At 45.8% G+C, this 18963-nt stretch overlaps 1 protein-coding gene across 5 annotated transcripts in view; it reads right to left on the bottom strand.

Annotated features, from left to right (window-relative positions):
* RALGAPA1 (Ral GTPase activating protein catalytic subunit alpha 1) overlaps window positions 1-18963 on the bottom strand; it is a 265455-nt gene that overhangs the window by 75793 nt on the left and 170699 nt on the right. For all 5 annotated transcript variants that reach the window (XM_045013658.1, XM_045013659.1, XM_045013660.1 and 2 more), the window contains 4 exons: window positions 13565-13675; window positions 13049-13117; window positions 9870-10001; window positions 8892-9075 (listed from right to left, as the gene is read on the bottom strand). In XM_045013658.1, the coding sequence (XP_044869593.1) occupies window positions 8892-9075; window positions 9870-10001; window positions 13049-13117; window positions 13565-13675 (496 nt within the window). The remainder of the gene's footprint in view (window positions 1-8891; window positions 9076-9869; window positions 10002-13048; window positions 13118-13564; window positions 13676-18963) is intronic.

The following is an 18963-nucleotide window of genomic DNA, read 5'->3' as shown; positions in this document are numbered from 1 at the left end:
GATCTACTCCGATAAGTGACGAATCAGAAGGGTAGCCGTGTTAGTCTGGATAGGTAAAAGCGACAAAGAGTCCTGTGGCACCTTATAGACTAACAGACGTATTGGAGCATAAGCTTTCGTGGGTGAATGCCCACTTCAGACGTAGAAGTGGGTATTCACCCACGAAAGCTTATGCTCAAATACGTCTATTAGTCTATAAGGTGCCACAGGACTCTGTTGCTCTGATAAGTGATTAATCCTTTTAGAACATAAGCACCAAATTATATAAACTGAGAGATGAGAAACCACCTTAATGAATACACTCCTGTTCCTTCTCTCCCTTACATTCAGTTTCTCTTTCCCTTGACTTGACCATTCTACTCTGTTTTTCTTTCCTTCATTCAGCCCACTTCATTGATCTACATAGGAACATTGGACATATGACCAGAAAGGACCTCCTGAGTCATCAAGTCCAGTCCTTTGCTATCACACGCAACTTCATCATATAATTCCATCATAAACTTCTGAAGCTCCATCTTAAAACTCTTCTATGGTTAGACACCTACTTCTAATTTCCAGCCTAAATTTATTTATGTCCAGTTTATAGCCATTTGTTCTTGTGCCAACATTCTCCTTTTGCTTAAACAGCGCTTTTCCCTCCTTGGTGTTTACACCCCTAATGTCTTTAAATTAAAACTTCTGTTTTGCTAGGCCAGGGGTCGGCAACCTTTCAGAAGCGGTGTGCCGAGTCTTCATTTATTCACTCTAATTTAAGGTTTCGCGTGCCAGTAATACATTTTAACGTTTTTTAGAAGGTCTCTCTCTATAAGTCTATATATTATGTAACTAAACTAGTGTTGTATTGTAAAATAAACAGGGTTTTCAAAATGTTAAAGAAGCTTCATTTAAAATGAAATTAAAATGTTGATCTTATGCTGCCGGCCCGCTCAGCCCGGGCTGAGTGGGGCCTGCTGCCGGGACCCCGGCAGGCAAGGGTCCGTCAGCCAGAACCCCAGACCAGCAGCGGGCTGTGCGGGGCTGGTGGCCAGGACCCAGAGGGCTGGGTATGTGGGGGGGGGTGTAGGTGTCGGGGCAGAGGGGGGGCTGGGTATGGGTGGGGGTGCCAGAGTCAGGGCTAGGGCTAGGGCTGCGGGTGGGGGGGCATGAAGGAGTCAAGCAGAGGGCTGGGTATGTATGAGGGAGGTACAGGGCTCAGGGCAGGGGCCTGGGGGTGTGTGCAGGGCTCAGGGCAGAGAGCGTGGTGTGTGTGTGTGGGGGGGGGGGGGTCGGGGGTCAGGGCTCAGGGGAGAGTGCTGGGTGACTGCCCCCCTAAAAACTCTCAACCCCGCTGCTCCTTGTCCCCTGACTACCCCCTCTGGGTCCCCTGACCCCAACTGCCCCCCAGGACCCCACCCCCTATCTAAGCCTCCCTGTTCCTTGTCCCCAGACTGGACTCTACCTCCTACCTGTCCCCTGACTGCCCTGACCCTTATCCACACCCCCGTCCCCAGCCAGACCCCCGGGACTCCCATGCCTATCCAACCACTCCCTGCCCCCTGACAAGATCCCCAGAACTCACGACTCATCCAACCCCTCCCCACTCCCTGCCTGCCCCAACCCCTCTCCACACACCTGCCTCCTGACAGGACCCCCAGAACTCCCGATTCATACAACCCCCCCCAGCTCCTGGTCCCCTGACCACCCCCTTCAGAGACCCCCCACCCAAACTCCCCCCCCCGCAGGACCCTCCTTGCTCCTGGTCCCCTGACTGCCCTGACCCCTATTCACCCCCCACCCCCTAACAGACCCCGGGATTCCCATGCCCCATCCAACCCTCCCCCGCCCCTAACCACCCCCCCCCAGGATCCTACCCCCCCATCCAACTCACCCTGCTCCCTGTCCCCTAAGTGCCCCCACCCCTTATCCAACCCCCCCCAGCCCTGGGCCCCTTACCATGAGGCTCCACACAGAGCTAGATATGCTGCTCCACGGGAGCACACAGCCCCGCACCTCCGGTTGAGTGGGGAGCGTGTCTGCCTCCCTGCGGAGCCAAACATTGCCCTCGGGAGCGCGCAGCCCCAACCCCCAGAGTGCTGCGTGCGGCGGCATGGCTCCAGGGGAGGGGAGAAGGTGGGGGAGGGGCCGTCAGCTTGCTGCGCTCGACCCCGCGGCTTGCCGTGCCGGGAGAGTAGGGCCATTTGCCCACCCCGTGCGCACAGCTATGCTTCTGCTCCCTGCCCCCACGGGGGAAGTGGAGGGCAGAGGAGAGCGTGCCGGGCTGGGCAGGATTTTTAGTGGCATGCAGGAGTCCCAGCAGGCTCCAGCGTGCCATTAAAAATTGGCTTGCATGCCGTCTTTGGCATGCATGCCATAGGTTGCCGACCCCTGTGCTAGGCTAACCAAGCCAAGTTCTTTTAGTCTCCTCTTGTAAGATAAGCTTTCTTCATTCCCCATATCATCCTACTAGCCCTTTTCTGCACATGTTCTAGTTTGAATTCACTTTCTTGAACATGCGTGACTGGAATTTTTCACGGCCACATAAGATTGGTGGCTCTTAGACTGTGATCTACTAATACTCTCCCCCACCCCGCAAGTCTTTCTCCTCTCTTGTTTCCAACTGATGAGCCCCCAGATCTGCCTTTGTGGTTTACACTGCTGCTCTCACTGTTGTTAATACCAGTGGAATTGCACCAGTACTACAGCAACCGTGGGAGAATTTGACAAAAATAGTGAAGACAAAATCCAAATTTAACACTCACCATTCTTTCTGGTAGAAAAGACAGGACATGATTCGCAGGAACAGAGGATGTGCCAAATCAAGAACTAGGAACATCAGATCTGGCAAGCCAATTTCATGGTGCCCAGAAAAGGGAAGTAATACGAGAGGGATTAACTGCATTGTAGATGGGACACAGCTTTCATGTCTATAGTCACCACCCAAAATATGATCCTCATGAAAAACCTGTTGAATCTTTTCATGTAGTTTATTGGTGCAGAAAGGACTCCAGACTTCTTTATAATGAGAAAATACTGTAAGTAAACAACTCTTGCTAATATGAAGGAACTGTATGTGTTTTACTGCTCCCATTTCCAGAAGGGAGGCAACTGCCTACCTCAAACTCACAAGAAAAGGCCCCTTAAAGCAATATGACGGAGGATGCAGTACAATGGTCCTGTGAAGAAAAAAGGTGGTGTAGTGGGTAAAGCACTGGACTGGGATTTAAAAGTGCTATTCCCAGCTCTCCCACAGACTTCCTGTTTGAGTCATTCCCTTCATTTCAAAAGGGAGCTGGACTGAGCCATAAATCTCTCTGTGCCTCATCTGTAAAATGGGAATATTTCCCAACCTCGCAAGGTTTCTGTAAGGATAAATTCATTATGTTGGTGAGATGCTGAGACAAGTACCATAGAAAAACTTAAATATAAATATTAAATAATGGAAAAATAAGAATGTCAGGCTATAGCCCTTCTCTATTATACCAAGGAACGAGATGTATGAAGTGATAGTATGTAATGCTGGGGAAAACTAAATCTATTGTCCCCAACAGTCTTTATAAAGGAGACCCACACAGAAGTTCTGATTGGTTCTCTCTAGGATCCCTTCTTAGAAGAAGTAGCAGAGACTAAATTGTTTTGAGACTGTAGTAAGTGCAGGCCCTAATAAAGGCCCAGTATGAGGCCTGAGGCCTGAACTGAAGTAATGAACAAGACTTAGCTAAAAAGCAAAGTGAGGCTGTAAGCTGAAGGCTGACTCAGTTCACAGAAGCTGACATAAACATATATTCACCTAGCATACCGAAGTATAAACGCAGCATTAGAACACACTATACTGAAACATTCCATAGATAACAAAAGGACAGGCCGACCCATCCCAATGACAGGGGCAAAAAGGTAAAATGATGGATAAAGTTGTTTTGATCGAACCAACATGTACAAGGTAAAAGGCGGCACCTAAATACGTAGAAAGGTTGAACCTTGGTGCGTAAAGGGGTGGCCCCTCAATACATCAGGTGTGATGTGTAACTTGTTTGTATCTGTGTATAAGAATGCATTCCTGGGGCGGTGTCTTTGTCCAGACTAGGGGGCAGTGGAAAGTCCCACCACTGACTGAGCTGAGTCCATTGCCAAGAGGCATTCTGTCGCAGTACGCCCGGTAGACTAAGTAATCTACGGGGACCCTGCCAGGGTGTCCGAGGTCGCAATAAACCTAGCCGACGTGGCTTTGCATCTTACTGGACTCTGTGGTTATTGGGGGTTCTCGTCGGGTCTGCTGTGTCAGCTATCTTCGAAGAGCTGGGGCAGCACACAGAGGGAACACACGCACGCAGCCGAGTGATATCAACATTGGAGAGAGCAGAGCACCATACCGGTAACACTCTGACAACAGAGATCACTAAATGAAATTTACTATCTTAAATGTAAGTATTATTATGTTGTTATTAAAGAAACCTGTCCTCTGCTGAGGCTGAAAAGATGACTGTTGATGCTCTCCTGAATATTGTGAATGACCCCAAGAACAGTAAAATGGTTGGTTGCCATGATATTGTTTCCTTCAGTCTTCTTGTTTAGCATCAGTCTACCGTTAAATAAATTAGGACCCTTAAAGCACAAATCCAGTATCTTGCCCTCTCCTTCATGAATGGACCAAAGTATGTAACCATGAGAACCTCCATAGCATTACCACAACTACTATTGTCTGAGTTACAGTGTCAACCTAAAATGCCACATTAAGGGTATCAAGTATCAGAGGGGTAGCCGTGTTAGTCTGGATCTGTAAAAGCAGCAAAGGGTCCTGTGGCACCTTATAGACTAACAGATGTATTGGAGCATGAGCTTTCGTGGGTGAATACCCACTTCGTCAGATGCATCCGACGAAGTGGGTATTCACCCACGAAAGTCATGCTCCAATACGTCTGTTAGTCTATAAGGTGCCACAGGACCCTTTGCTGCTTTTACATTAAGGGTATGTCATGCCAAGGGAACACCTTTTTGTTCTATGTATTTATGGCTCAATAGCAGGCAGCATTTTATTAAGTGATTATAATCATACTTGCTCATGAGCACTTGGTAGTTTGCCAGGAGAAGATTACACTGGCTATTTTTTCCACACTCTGAGATCCTTCTTTTATAGGAAGGCTGATGGTCTTTCACCAACGATTTAACAAAGGCTGCAGAATCTGAGACAATGCATGGAATGGAGGATTTCTTGTCCTCTTTATGATGCTTGGATCAGCAGGTGGCCGTGGGCTTATCACTATTGCAGTGGTGCAGCTGAGTGGGAAAATAATGACCGAATGTCTCTCCTACTCCCTTTGAACCTCCGGGGCAGATAAAGACACAAGCTAGCTGTACACAGTCCAAAGAAATATCCTTTCCCTAGGCATGCTAAGCACAAGTTGTTCTGGTCTAACTACAGCCTGTGAGAAGTGAATTAAGTGCTTTCTCTCCTCTCACCCCCAGAAAAGATACAGGTGTCACCTTCAACTATAATAGCAGATGGTGGCAAGACTTTAAGGGAAAAAAGTTCTATTATTTTATTAATTTTAAATAAAAGTAAGAACTGAACAAAAAGTTGAGGAAACCTTTGTTAATTTTAGAACCTAAAATCTACAAGGAAAGTTATCTACAGCAGGTTGAATATTTGTTGAGAGGAATATGAAGAAGAAAATAGAAAAAAATATCCAGAACAGTGTAACAGCTGAACACCTTTTAATAATTTTGATCCTGGAGTACAGTTGTGTGTGTGCAGTCTCTCTCAGTCTCATGTCCCAAGCACCAGCCTGTAAGAAGGTCTGAGGTCCAAGGGACACAGTACACAGGTCCCAAAAGTGGGGATCTGTGGATGCAATTTTATAAGAGAAAATGATTTTACCTGAAGCTGTGGAAGAAGTCCCCCCTTTAAAAGTTTTATACAATTGTCTGATTTTGCCAGCAAGTGACACTGCAATAGCCATGTAATATTTAGTATTTTTTTTTTGTCTCAGCATAAATACATATTGCTTTCACACACTTGTTACATGACACAATCCTGCAACAACAGTTGAAAGATCAGGACTAGGTAAACTAACAGATTTTTTTCCCATTTTTAACATTTAGAGTTCTACGAACACCTGACCCTGGGAAAATAAAGATTTTTTTAACTTTGCAAGCTTTGCTAATACAGGAAAAGGCTTCCTACTTTTTTTTTTAATATAGATTTGTATCATGTAATTTCAGTGGTATTTAAACAAAACTCTAATATAGATTTTCATTTAATTTCAGAACTGTTCCTTGTAAAAGTCAGCTATACTATCACTTTGCCACAGACACATAGAAGGGAGGACATGGACACAGATTAGCAAATTCTGTATACCTCCCTAATCCCTACTCTTGCCTGCTTCCTAGGGAATTCAACAAAACTTTGCCTACTCCCTCACTGGGATGCCTGTATCAGTCTCTGAGCAGATGCTGCTCTAGTGCATACCAACATGTAGAGAAGGGGTTCTCAAACTGGGGGTCAGGACCCCTCGGGGGGTCGAGAGGTTATTACATGGGGGGTCACGAGCCGTTCACCTCCACCCCCACCCCAAACACCACTTTGCATCCAGTGTATCTAATGGTGTTAAATATATTAAAAAGTGTTTTTAATTTATAAGGGGGGATGCACTCAGTGGCTTACTATGTGAAAGGGGTCACCAATACAAAAGTTTGAGAACTACTGATGTAGAGGGTTGCTCTGTGGGTATGCCTCCACAAGTCCCTTAATGGTGGACTTATCCCTGCACAATGGGAGAAGTAATATGTCCAGTCTCCCAATCACAGCTGTCAAACCTGCAAAGGACTACCCCGTCTTTAAAATGCTAAACACATGACAACTGCTTATCTGATACAGACTCATGAATGAGCTTTCGTCCTAAGTAGAGTGTGGCACACTCTCTCCTTGTCCTTGTACATTTTCCCCACTAATACGCCTGCCCATTCTACCTATCTATGCCCCCAACGGGTTTGTATGAAAGCACCTGTACACTGCTAAGTCTATGTCTAGTGAGAGGAGTGCTGTGTGGTTTGGCTTCATGATAGTTCAAATAGTGTGCTTCTTCTCCAAATGCAGCCAATCAGCATGCTCCTTTGCTGCTGAGATGCACTACTTGGCCCCCTATTTGATCTGGCTTCTGACTACTCTAATCCATCAACTTTGCTTCTACCACAATGCAAGCAAGAGAATACGCTGTGGGATGGGTAAAACAGTGCTTGGTACTGTTCCCTGGGTGATGGCACAGGGAAGAAGTGCCAGGGCAGCAATTAAATCTATGTTATGGTTTGTCAATTACATCTGGTAATCTAGCCTACTCAGATTTACAAAGCCTTGAAACTTTAAAGAAAACATATAAGGTTACCATATCTCATCTAAGGAGACATAAGGAACACGTGGAATTACCTTTATTTAGAAATTTAACAAGAAATCATAAAAGAACCAATCATGTGGGGAAATGCAAAATGAAGAAATCAATGCTAAGGCTTTGTGCAACTGGCATTCATTTAAAAAAAATCTATTCAGGGTTGTCTTTTCAGATTGTCAGATTAAACAAGCCACACAGCATTTGCTGCAAACCCATAATTACAGATCATTATAGCATACAAAAGATGCAAGGCATAAAAAGCTGCTGCAATTCACTACACTGTAATAGAACATGCAGTGGAAGTTAATTCTGGCAAATGCTTTAAATATTAGCTTTACATAATACGTATAGGTGAAACTGTAATTAGGACAGAATGAATCCTTCAAAGCTGCTTTCATTCTGACCCTGCAGATGATTACTTTTTGCTAATATGACCACTGCCATTTGACAAAAAGCCAAATACAGTACCTTGCTTCATTCTTCAGTAAATTTAATAATTACAGCTCCTCCTGCCAATAGTTCTCAAATCAGACTTGTTCAATCCAATACTGAGCTTATTAGGGGCCAGCTCTATGTTTAGAATTCTTTGGCCAAAAAAGTACTTGAGGATGATGAAGCATGCCTTAGACAAGGGCACAATGATTAGCCATTTTCCCCACATAAAAAAACAGCACGTAGTCACTACAGACCACAAAATCACCTGCTGTTAGCACACAGCTGCTACAAAAAGGTTCTGCATTTATCTGGCTCTTAATACCTTTAAGGAAGCCTAAAGGGAACAACTTAATATGGAGGGAGAATAGCACTACATAGAGTATTTGGTATCAATATTAAACTCATCTTTTTCAATTTTCTTTCCCTTGAGGCCATTTGATAGATACATTTTACAAGAAATGTGTCACTACTTTAAATCTTAGTTTCTCGTGTCTGCTGTCTTTATTTCAGAAGAAAGTGTTCTTCAAACCTTATCAGAGTCAGGAATTAAGTAGATGACATAAAACTGTATTCTAGAAATTAACTTCATTTTTTTTTTTACAAACGTGTAAAACAGGCACAGAATGAATTATTATAGGTTTCAATAATCCATTTTTAAATATAGAAAACTTTCAACAGTCTTTCAAATTCTGTCATGTCAGTTTAGTGATATTATAAAATTACACTTGGAAGATCATAAACAAAATTATAAAAAAAGAGCAAAATTAAGACTTAAGTGCACTCATTTACCTAAAACAAAAGGAGAAGTAAAACATTTACACATCATATTGCAATATTTTGCACTTTTTATATACATGAGCAGAAGGATCCATATAAGATAGATCTTTTACAATGTAGAAATCAATTTATTTTAGTTAACTGAGTTGTAATTTTTCAAAATTACACTGTTTCATTCTATATTGATAAACACTACGTATTGTCTAAAATGACATTAAATATAATTTAAAATTCATTATGTAGACACACACTTCAGTATTGGAAACCAAGAGACTGTCTATTCTCTTTTAAATAAGAGTTCATCCAGACAATTTGACATACCTTCTGTGACTGGCTGGAGCTTAGAAGATCGCTCTGAGTCAGGAGAATGTAGTGGTTCTGGTTCTTTCAGGCTTTCTAAATGCATAAAAGGATCATAATCCACAGATGCCAGATCAGAGAGACTTAAAGGGAAATATTTTGGGTTGCTGAAACACTGAGCTCCATAGACACATCCATGCAGAACCTAGAACAAGACCAGGATTTCAAGACAGATTACTAACTTTACTTCATAATCTGATTAATTTGTTAAAAACAGAAAACCTACCACCAAACAATGAAACCCACTAAACAGGGTAAAAAAAAAAGTGGGATAGTTTTAAACATTGTACATTCATGGATATGAACTCCTGTCTGCAAGTGCTATACTAAAGGAAGGTTAGTAAAAACAGCAGCTGTGTAAAAGGGATATGTAATAAAAATACAGTAAATAGATTTCCTATTCTCTATGTATCTACATTTCAAATGTAAGATTTTTGAGGGGTAAAATCTGTCTTTGTTTTGTACTTAATGGCATAGACCATATGTTTGCACTAAGCAAATTAAATAAACAAAGGTTAAAGTAATTCAATCTGTAAGGGTCACATTCCAATGTACATACATGGTCTTGTTTGTAGGGTTGACCTTCACCACTGCCCCTGAACTGTAAACCCTTTAGGGTAGTGTTCTATTATTTGTTTGGCACTAACCTTCTCTTGGACCACCATTATTTATAGCACTATATGAATGATTAAACTTCTTTAGATCAAACCATCACAAAATGAGGCAAAACTAACTGCATAGGATACATCCCAAAACTAAGTAGTTCTGGGTAAAATGCATAAGTTTACAGGCAGAAGAAGCGAATAGTACAGTCACAGAATTTGAGTCAAATAGAACAGAAAGGTTCTGTCTTCATTCCCCATAACTAACATCACCTCCAGCTTTACAAGTTTTCATTAAAAAACAAAACAAAACAAAAACAATGTAAAGCACAAATACCTTATATACACAATTAAGAACAGATTGTTCGGTCTTATTTTCAGCTCCTGTGGTGTGAAGAGGTTGCAGTAAGGTCTTTAAAGGCAAGGCCATTATCCAGTCCAATAAACAGAGAAGTAAAGAAACCACCAACTGTAACAACAGTATTTTTAGTTACAATTCATTAAAATAGCAGCCTGCTGCTTTACATTTCCTACTGTATTTTGTTTTCCTGCTTTAGTTTCTCTTCCTAATTTAACCATACAGGTAATCAACCTTAGACAATACCACCACATTAAAGTTACTTAGAAGCTACTGCATGCCTAAACTTCATATTGTAGGTGAAAGCTCTAGCTGCTGAAGGCCCCAATTTATATTCTGTCCAAGGACTATCAATATGAATAGCTTTTCATTATCATCATCGTGATAGGTGGATGAATAGCTGTGCCTGTGCTGATAAATTTCCATGATTTTGCAAAGTTCATTTAAAAACAAATTCTTTTAAAATGACAGATCGACAACATGTAAGTGGGGGTGGTGGAATGGTCGCACTTGAGCCTCATTGTAAAGAGAATAAAAGATCATGCAAGAGTAAACAATCTGAATTGCCTTTACTACTTTATAAATATTGTTATTCTTCCTTTATAATCTGCTACTATAACTATACAGCACCATATATTCATTGAAGGCTATCCAAATGCTTTCCTATGTCAACAACTTTTTCACTCTATAATACACCCATCTTCCTCTAGTGGCTATTTTTACACTGTCCATTACGCAACAAACACGCCAAGGTTTCAAACACAGATCAGACTACTAGTTCAATAATAATGGTAAACTCATGTCAAACACTATCTCAAAACACAATTAAAACTTATTTATAGTTAAAAAACCTAAACAAGTGGCCATGGTGAAATAAATAAAACAACCGAGTTCAAATAAACAGCAACAAAATTCTTCAAAATACTTTAAATATGTTAATAAATATCTTTATCAATGTGACAACAAAAAAAACCCCTAAAGTGATTTCGGAAACTATATTTTAAGACATATAAGCATAATACCCATTTCACAGCTATAATCTTAACTTTGCCCCATAGTGACATCATGCAATAAAACACATGATGATTAAGGGATTTTAGTATTTATAGTCCCAGATTTAGATGACAGAACATAACTTGAGAAGAAATCTCCTTAAATAGAGGAACCACCTTGCCAGTGTAAACTTGGTGGAGCTCTGCTGTGCCCTACACCAGCTCCGAAGCCCCAGTATAAGGATGCTATTATTAGCATAAGGGGAGGGAGATGGCATCTCGTGTGTGTTTTGGGTGGGAAGAGGAAGGAGTAGGTGTGGTGGAGCAGAGCAACTCTATGATCTTCCATTGCTATGAGGCCTGATGGAGCTTATGACGGGGGCAGAAGTTAAAATAGGTCCCTTACTGCTCCACTTTCCACCAGGGTGGGGTGACCAAGCACAAGAGAGCCACAATCAGCCACTTACTGCCCTGAGTAGAGATGCCCTTTTCAAAAATGGCCATTGCCTTTCATTGTTCCTAACAGAAGTGGAGCCAAACTGCACTTCGGGGATGGTAATCCACTATGTTATCAGGAGGCAGAAAGAAGCATTGAGGAGCAGCTGAATGAAAGCAGAGGTCATCTTTGTTAAGGGCCTCAGGCTTCTGTGGCTCCAGGCACACTAAGAACAACAGGAGATGGCAATCATTTTGAAAGAAGGCAATCTTCGCAGAATTAATGAAGAATTATGTGCTACTCCTTCTAAAGAATACACTTTAAATTATTCCTGGTAACAATACAAAATGATAATTAATCCGAAAGTGGTCTTCAAATGTAGTCTACGCACAAGATTTCAATACACTTTTCAAACTTCCTATATAATTAGTCCGCAATACTCTGGTATTAGGATCGTTAGGGACCAGAAGAAAAGGTCTGACATAGGGTGCTAAGTTTATTAATGGACCAGTTTTAAAATTAATTTTAACGCTAATAGCTTTACAGTAACTCCTCGCTTAACGTTGTAGTTATGTTCCTGAAAACTGCAACTTTAAGCAAAATGATGTTAAGCGAATCCAATTTCCCCATAAGATTTAACGTGTGTGGGGAGGTAGGTTCCAGGGAATTTTTTTTCACCAGACAGAAGACTGTATTTAATACTATACACGACAATGATGATTGTGAAGCTTGGTTGAGGGGGTGGAAGACGGTAGGATATTTTCCATTGAATGCCTTGCTGCTAAATGATGAACTAGAACAGCTGAGCCCTCAAGAGTTAACACGTTGTTAATGTAGCCTTACACTCTACAAGGCAGCACAAATGGAGGGAGGGGAGACAGCATGGCAGACAGAGACAGACACACACACCGTGTGTGTGAGATGCGTGTGTGTGTGAGAGATGCACATGTGAGAGATGCGCATTGCCTCTTTAAGTACCACTCTAAGTACATTGCCTTTTAAAGTAGATCAGCAAGTTGAAACAGCAACTGCTGCCAGCACTCTCCCTCCATCCTGAGCCTTGTCTTGTCTCCCCACTGATCTATTGAGATGGGGTAAGCAGGGGGCAGCAGCAGCAGGGAGGGGGACACCCTGGCATTAGCCCCCCTCCCCTCCCTCCCCACCGCACAACAAGCAGGAGGCTCCCGGGAGCAGCTCCAAGGCAGAGGGCAGAAACAGCACATGGCAGTGGGGGAAGGGTCAACTGAACTGCAGGGAATTGATAGCCTGCTGGGTAGCTGCCACACAGGGAACTTAGGGGAGCGGGGAGCTGATAGTGGGGCTGCCAGTTCACCCTGATTCCAAGCCCCCACCAGCTAGCTCCAACGGGCTGCTCTTTTTGTGGCCAAAGCAGGTGGCTGCTGAACAACATTATAAGGGAGCACTGTGCAACTTTAAACAAGCACATTCCCTAACTGATGTAACAACGAAACAACATTAATCGGGACGACCTTAAGTGAGGAGTTACTGTACTTGTAACTCTGTACTGTACTTGTAATTCTGAGAAAACTCATTCTATTCTCAAAGAATAAATGCTGTAATTTCGGGGAGAATATAGTATATTTTACATACAAAGAGTCTGAATCCCAGCCTTAAGGCAAAAGTCAACCATAATCATAGAGCCATGACTGGCAGTTTCATAGTTATATTAACAGTAGCATATAAAAAAAGCATGATTAATGTCTAATTACCCTTTTGTCCTGTTCATAAGAGGAAGCTTCTGTATTGGGTAGAAGATGAGTAATAGTTGCTATCAGGATCTGTGGACAATAAATAAATAGTTTTCTTTAAAAGTTACAGTTCCTTTAAACTTAAATATGTCATCAGGAAAGTGTGATACAATACCATACCTATGGTTAAATTCTTCTAAAATTACGTCAAACTGTAGAATCCAGTTAGATTGTTGTTTGTAAAACAATTTTTATTGAACTTCAAAAAGAAATTACTTAATGAACTCTAGAGACTAAGTTATATCTGCCTCATGCAGGTGTGCAAGGAGGCAACAGAGGCCACAGAGGCCTTCCTCCACCTACCTAGCGCATCCATGCAGGCGGCAAACTTAATTTGACTAAAAGCACACTTTATACTTAACGTCTATAAAAACATTCACATCACAATCTTAAATTAGCTACTTCAATTTCAATTATATGGTTTCCTAAAATCCCTAGAAAACTGCAAATTGTTTAAAATATTTTGTAATTACTTACTTGAATAATTTTTAAAGGTGAATCAACTTGGTATATTTGAAGCCTATATACATAATGAATCAGCATGTTAAGCATATTGCAGGCAACATGTGCAACTGTTTTATTTGGAAACTGTAAAAAAGAGAAATGAGTGGTAATAATTACTTTATGACTGTCCATGATTTCAAGCTATGACACACTGAATGGACAAACACCTCATGAATAGTATTACAGATTTTGAAATAGATTAGGAGGAGCTGTGGAATGAGTCCTTTGCTTTACACTTACTGATCTTCAATTTAACATGACTTTATAGCCTTTATCCTAATAACCCTTTGCCTATGTACAAAAAAACCCCCGGTTACTTACCTGATCACTGCTACATGCTGCTATACTTGTGTCTGCGAATCCCCCCTGATGAGCTAGTCGTCTAGGTAGGGAAAAACGCAGATGCCGCGCGCAGATGCACTTTGTAAATACCCTTGGGGCCGTGGATAGGCCAAAGGGGAGGACCGCAAACTGGAAGTGAAGGTGATTGAGCGTAAATCGTAGAAAGCGCCTGTGTGGTGGAAAGATGGCGATGTGAAAATAAGCGTTCATATTGAGGGCGGCAAACCAGTCTCCAGGATCCAAGGTAGGAATGATGGTCCCCAAGGAGACCATGCGGAACTTCAACTTTATCATGTATTTGTTGGGGTCTCGCAGGTCTAGGATGGGCCTGAGGCCCCCTTTGGACTTGGGGATCAAAAAATGACGGGAATAAAACCCCTTGCCTCTTTCCCTCTCTGGAACCTCCATCGCTCCGATAGCGAGGAGCGTCTGCATCTCTTGTAAGAGGAGTTGCTCGTGAGAGGGGTCCCTGAAGAGGGACCGGGAAGGAGGGTGGGAAGGTGGGGGTGAAACGAATTGCAGGTGATATCCACGTTCCACTGTGCGGAGGACCCAGGCATCGGAGGTCAGCCGGGACCACACCAGGAGGAAGAAGGAAAAGCGGTTGGAAAAGGGAGGGAAAGGATCCTGAATCAGAGCTGGTAGGCCGTCCCTGGGCGCATCTTCAAAATGACGATTTCGGCCCCGCCGGTGGCTTAGAAGGGGCGCGACCTTGGGACGGTTGTGGACCAGGCTGCCGTCTACGTCCCCCTCGACCGCGTCGCTGACCAGAGTCTTGCCTGTACCGTGGCATAAAGTAGGGCCGGTTAAGCTGGGGGCGGAACGGACCTCTCTGGGTCACAGGGGTGTGCATCCCCAATGTGCGGATAATAACCCTGTTATCCTTCAGGCTTTGGAGCCTGGGGTCCGTTTTTTCGGAGAACAACCCCTTGCCGTCGAAGGGAAGGTCCCGGATTGTATATTGTAGTTCAGGGGGGAGATTCGAACTCTGCAGCCAGGAGATGCGGCGCATGGTGATGCTGGAGGCCAGAGTTCGGGCTCCTGAATCGGCCGCGTCCAAGGAGGCTTGTAATGATGTACGAGCCACCTTCTTACCTTCCTCCAGGAAGGCCGCGAACTCCTGGCGTGAATCCTGAGGTAGCAGTCCCTTGAACTTTTCCACCTCAGCCCATGTGTCATGACAGTAACGGCTCAACAAGGCCTGCTGGTTAGCCACTCGTAGTTGTAAGGCGCCCGCAGAGTAGACTTTGCGGCCTAGCAAGTCCATTCGTCTTGCGTCTTTAGACTTAGGAGCCGGGGCTTGCTGTCCGTGACGCTCCCTGTCGTTGACGGATTGGACCACTAGCGACGAGGGGGGAGGGTGGACGTACAAATACTCATATCCCTTAGAGGGGACCATATACTTGCGTTCCACCCCTTTGGCTGTGGGAGGAATAGAGGCCGGTGATTGCCAAAGGCTGTCAGCATTCGCCTGAATAGTCTTAATGAATGGCAGAGCCACCCTGGTCTGGCACTTCCTCTGCTTGGAGGTCCAGGCGCAATGCCACCCTCCGAAGGAGGTACTGGTGGGCCCTCAAATCTATCGGAGGGGGCCCTGAAGAGGAAGACCCCGCTACTGCTTCATCCGGGGAGGAGGAAGAAGAGACCCCCGGGACGATGGTGTCCTGCCCAGCCTCTGGGTCCTGGGACAGTTCCTGGACAAGAGGCTCCGGCGAAGGCTGGAGGTGTGGTGGTGGTACCTCCGTCTCAGCCTGGGGGCGGCTTACAGTAGCCTCTGGGACACGCGGCTCTTATGGAACTGCGTGGGTGGCAGGCAGAGGAGCGCCTTGGGCCTGATGGTAAGCCCAAGGAGTCCAAAAACCCCATTGACGAGGGTCTTGGTCTGTGTATGGCCATGGAGGAGCGGAGAAGCCCTGCGCCGAGGTGCCGACTGAGCTTGTTCCCCGCCGTTCCGGTGACCGGTGCTGAGAGGCAGTGCAGCAGCGAGAGCAAGATCGGGACCTACGACCGGCGCGGTGCCGGGAGGTCGACTGTGATCTCCACTCTCGGTGTCGAGAATGGCTCCGAGAGGCACCGTATCCGTATCGGCACTGGGATCTGGATCGGTGCCGCGAGTGTCGAGTCGGGAAGCGGGAGAACGACTGGTGCCGCGAGTCTGACCTGCGCTGCGTGGCAGAGCGGTGCCGGGACTGCGAGCGGCGTTGCGATCGACGCTGGGAATGAGATCTGCGGCGTTGCGATCGACGCCGGGAATGCGATCTGCGGGACCGGGAATGTTCGCGGGACCTGGAGCAGGAGCGGTGCCGGTCCAACTCGGTGCCAGGAGGCGGTTTGAGCAGTGCCGGCTTGCCAATAGAACGGAGCGCCCGCACCGGCGGTGCCGGGGGCGGAGGCACTGCCGGGTCCGTCAAAGCAATAAGGTCCTTTGCCGCTGCGAAGGTCTCTGGAGTCGACGGCAATGGGAGCTCTACCGCGGCGGGTGCCGGGGAGGACACAGGTTCCGGACTCGACGGCACCGGCAGAATGGTCAGTGCCGGAGCGGTTGGCGCCACGGCAGGTTTCGGTGCCGGGCGGTCCGGTCGGGACACACTCTGCTGCCTCGAAGCGGGCGGTGCCGAGGTGGCAGCGGCCTTCGCTTTTTTCGCCCTTGGCGAGAGAGAGCGTCTCGGGGCCGATTTTGGTGCCGATGGTGCTCGCGGTTTGGGCAGAGAAGAGTGGCCCGGTGCCGAGGAGGTACTGCGAGAGTCCGATGGAACGGCGGACGATGCCAAAGCCGGAGGGGTTAAGGCTGCCTCCATGAGGAGCTGTTTGAGCCTGATGTCTCGCTCCCTCTTGGTGCGCGGCTTGAAAGCCTTGCAAATTGGGCACTTGGTAGATAAGTGCGACTCTCCCAGGCACTTTAAACAGGAGCTATGTGGATCTCCTGTAGGCATAGGCCTGTGGCAGGCCGAGCACGGCTTGAAACCCGGGGAGCCGGGCATGCGTTCCAGTCCCGGGCACGGGAGGGGGCTAATCCCCAAACTCGCTAACTAATACAACTCTAAAACTACTGAGAACTAATAAAACAAGAAAACTGAAAGAAGATAACTAACTATGTACAATTTCACAAGATAAGAACTATGAGGAAGCTAGGGAAGCGGAGGTCAGCTAAGCTGCACTCCACTGTTCCAACGACTGACACGGGCGGTAAGAAGGAACTGAGGGTCGGCTGAGGTATATATCCGGTGCCGTTATGGCACCACTCCAGGGGGCGCTCAGCCGACCCACTGAGGGTTGCTAGGGTAAAAATCTTCCGACGAACGTGCACGCGGCGCGCGCACACCTAACTGGAATGGATATGAGCAAGCACTCGAAGAAGAACTGCTTTTTCATGCTTTGAAAAAAATCTCCAAGGGTATGAAGGACAGAGGTTATAACAGGGACCTGCAGCAGTGCCACGTGAAGCCTACCAAAGAACCAGAGAGGCAAATGGCCACTCTGGGTCAGAGCCCCAGACATGCCGCTTTTATGATGAGCTGCATACCATTCTAGGGGGTGCCCCTACAACTACCCCACCCATGTGCTTCCCTCTTCCCTTCCGGGCTACCTTGGCAGTTATCCCTCCATTTGTGTGACAAATTAATAAACAATGTATGAATTTGAAACAATGACTTTATTGCCTCTGCAAGCGGAGATCAAAGGGGGGAGTGGGGAGGGCGGTTGGCTTACAGGGAAGTAGAGTGAACCAAGGGGGAGGCTTTTCATCAAGGAGAAACAAACAGAACTTTCACACCGTAGCCTGGCCAGTCATGAAACTGGTTTTCAAAGCTTCTCTGAGGCACAGCGCACCCTGCTGTGCTCTTCTAACCACCCTGGTGTCTGGCTGCATGTAATCAGCGGCCAGGCTATTTGCTTCAATCTCCCACCCCACCATAAACGTCTCCCCCTTACTCTCACAGATATTGTGGAGCACACAGCAAGCAGTAATAACGGGAATATTGGTTTCGCTGAGGTCTAATCAAGTCAGTAAACTGCGCCAGCAAGTTTTTAAACGTCCAAAGGCACATTCTACCACCACTATGCACTTGCTCAGCCTATAGTTGAACTGCACCTTACTACTGTCCAGGCTTCATGAGCCATGGGAGCAAGAGGTAGGCTGGGGTAGGTGCGACCGCGTGGTGCTGCGAACTGGGAGGGCAGCCTGAGGCAGAAGCCTCCAGCTGGCATGATATTCCAGGCAGGACTGAATCTCCATTAGACGAAACTTAGAGAATGACCTGGAGTCATTCCCATTTTTGTCCAGGTGCCCCCGATTGACCTCACCAAGGCCGGCCAGGAGCACCCATGTCTGCCCAGGCGCCCCCGACCAACCTGAGGTCGGCCAAGAGCACCCATGGGATGACGACGGCTAGCAGTCGTATTGCACTGTGTGCCGTCCGCAAGGCAAGGGGATGCTGCTGTGTAGCACTGCAGTACCACGTCTGCCAGCAGCACCCAGGAGACATACGGTGACAGTGAGCTGAGCGGGCTCCATGCTTGCCGTGGTATGTTGTCTGCACGGGTAACCCAGGAAAAAAGGCGAGAAATGATTTTTTGCTGTTGCTTTCACGGAGGGAGGGAGCGGGGCCTGACAACATGTACCCAGAACCACCCGTGACAATGTTTTTGCCCCATCAGCATTGGGAGCTCAACCCAGAATTCCAATGGGTGGCGGAGACTGTGGGATAGCTACCACAGTGCAATGCTCTGAAAGTTGACATTAGCCTCAGTACTGTGAACGCACACCACCGACAATGTGCTTAGTGGGGACACACATAATCGACTGTATCAAATCAATTTCTAAAAAATTGACTTCTATTAAATCGACCTAATTTCGTAGTGTAGACATACTCTTACTCAGGGCTTGTCTACACTTACCAGGGGATCGACACGTGGAGATCAATGCATTGGCTGTCGATTTACGGGGGTCTAATGAAGACCCGCTAAATCGATCGCAGATCGTTCTCCACTCGACTCCTGTACTCCAATGGATCAAGAAGAGTAAGGGGAGT

The sequence above is a fragment of the Mauremys mutica genome, chromosome 4 (assembly GCF_020497125.1).
Source record: "Mauremys mutica isolate MM-2020 ecotype Southern chromosome 4, ASM2049712v1, whole genome shotgun sequence".
Lineage (NCBI taxonomy): Eukaryota > Metazoa > Chordata > Testudines > Geoemydidae > Mauremys > Mauremys mutica.
This window is presented reverse-complemented; position numbering and strand designations above follow the sequence as displayed.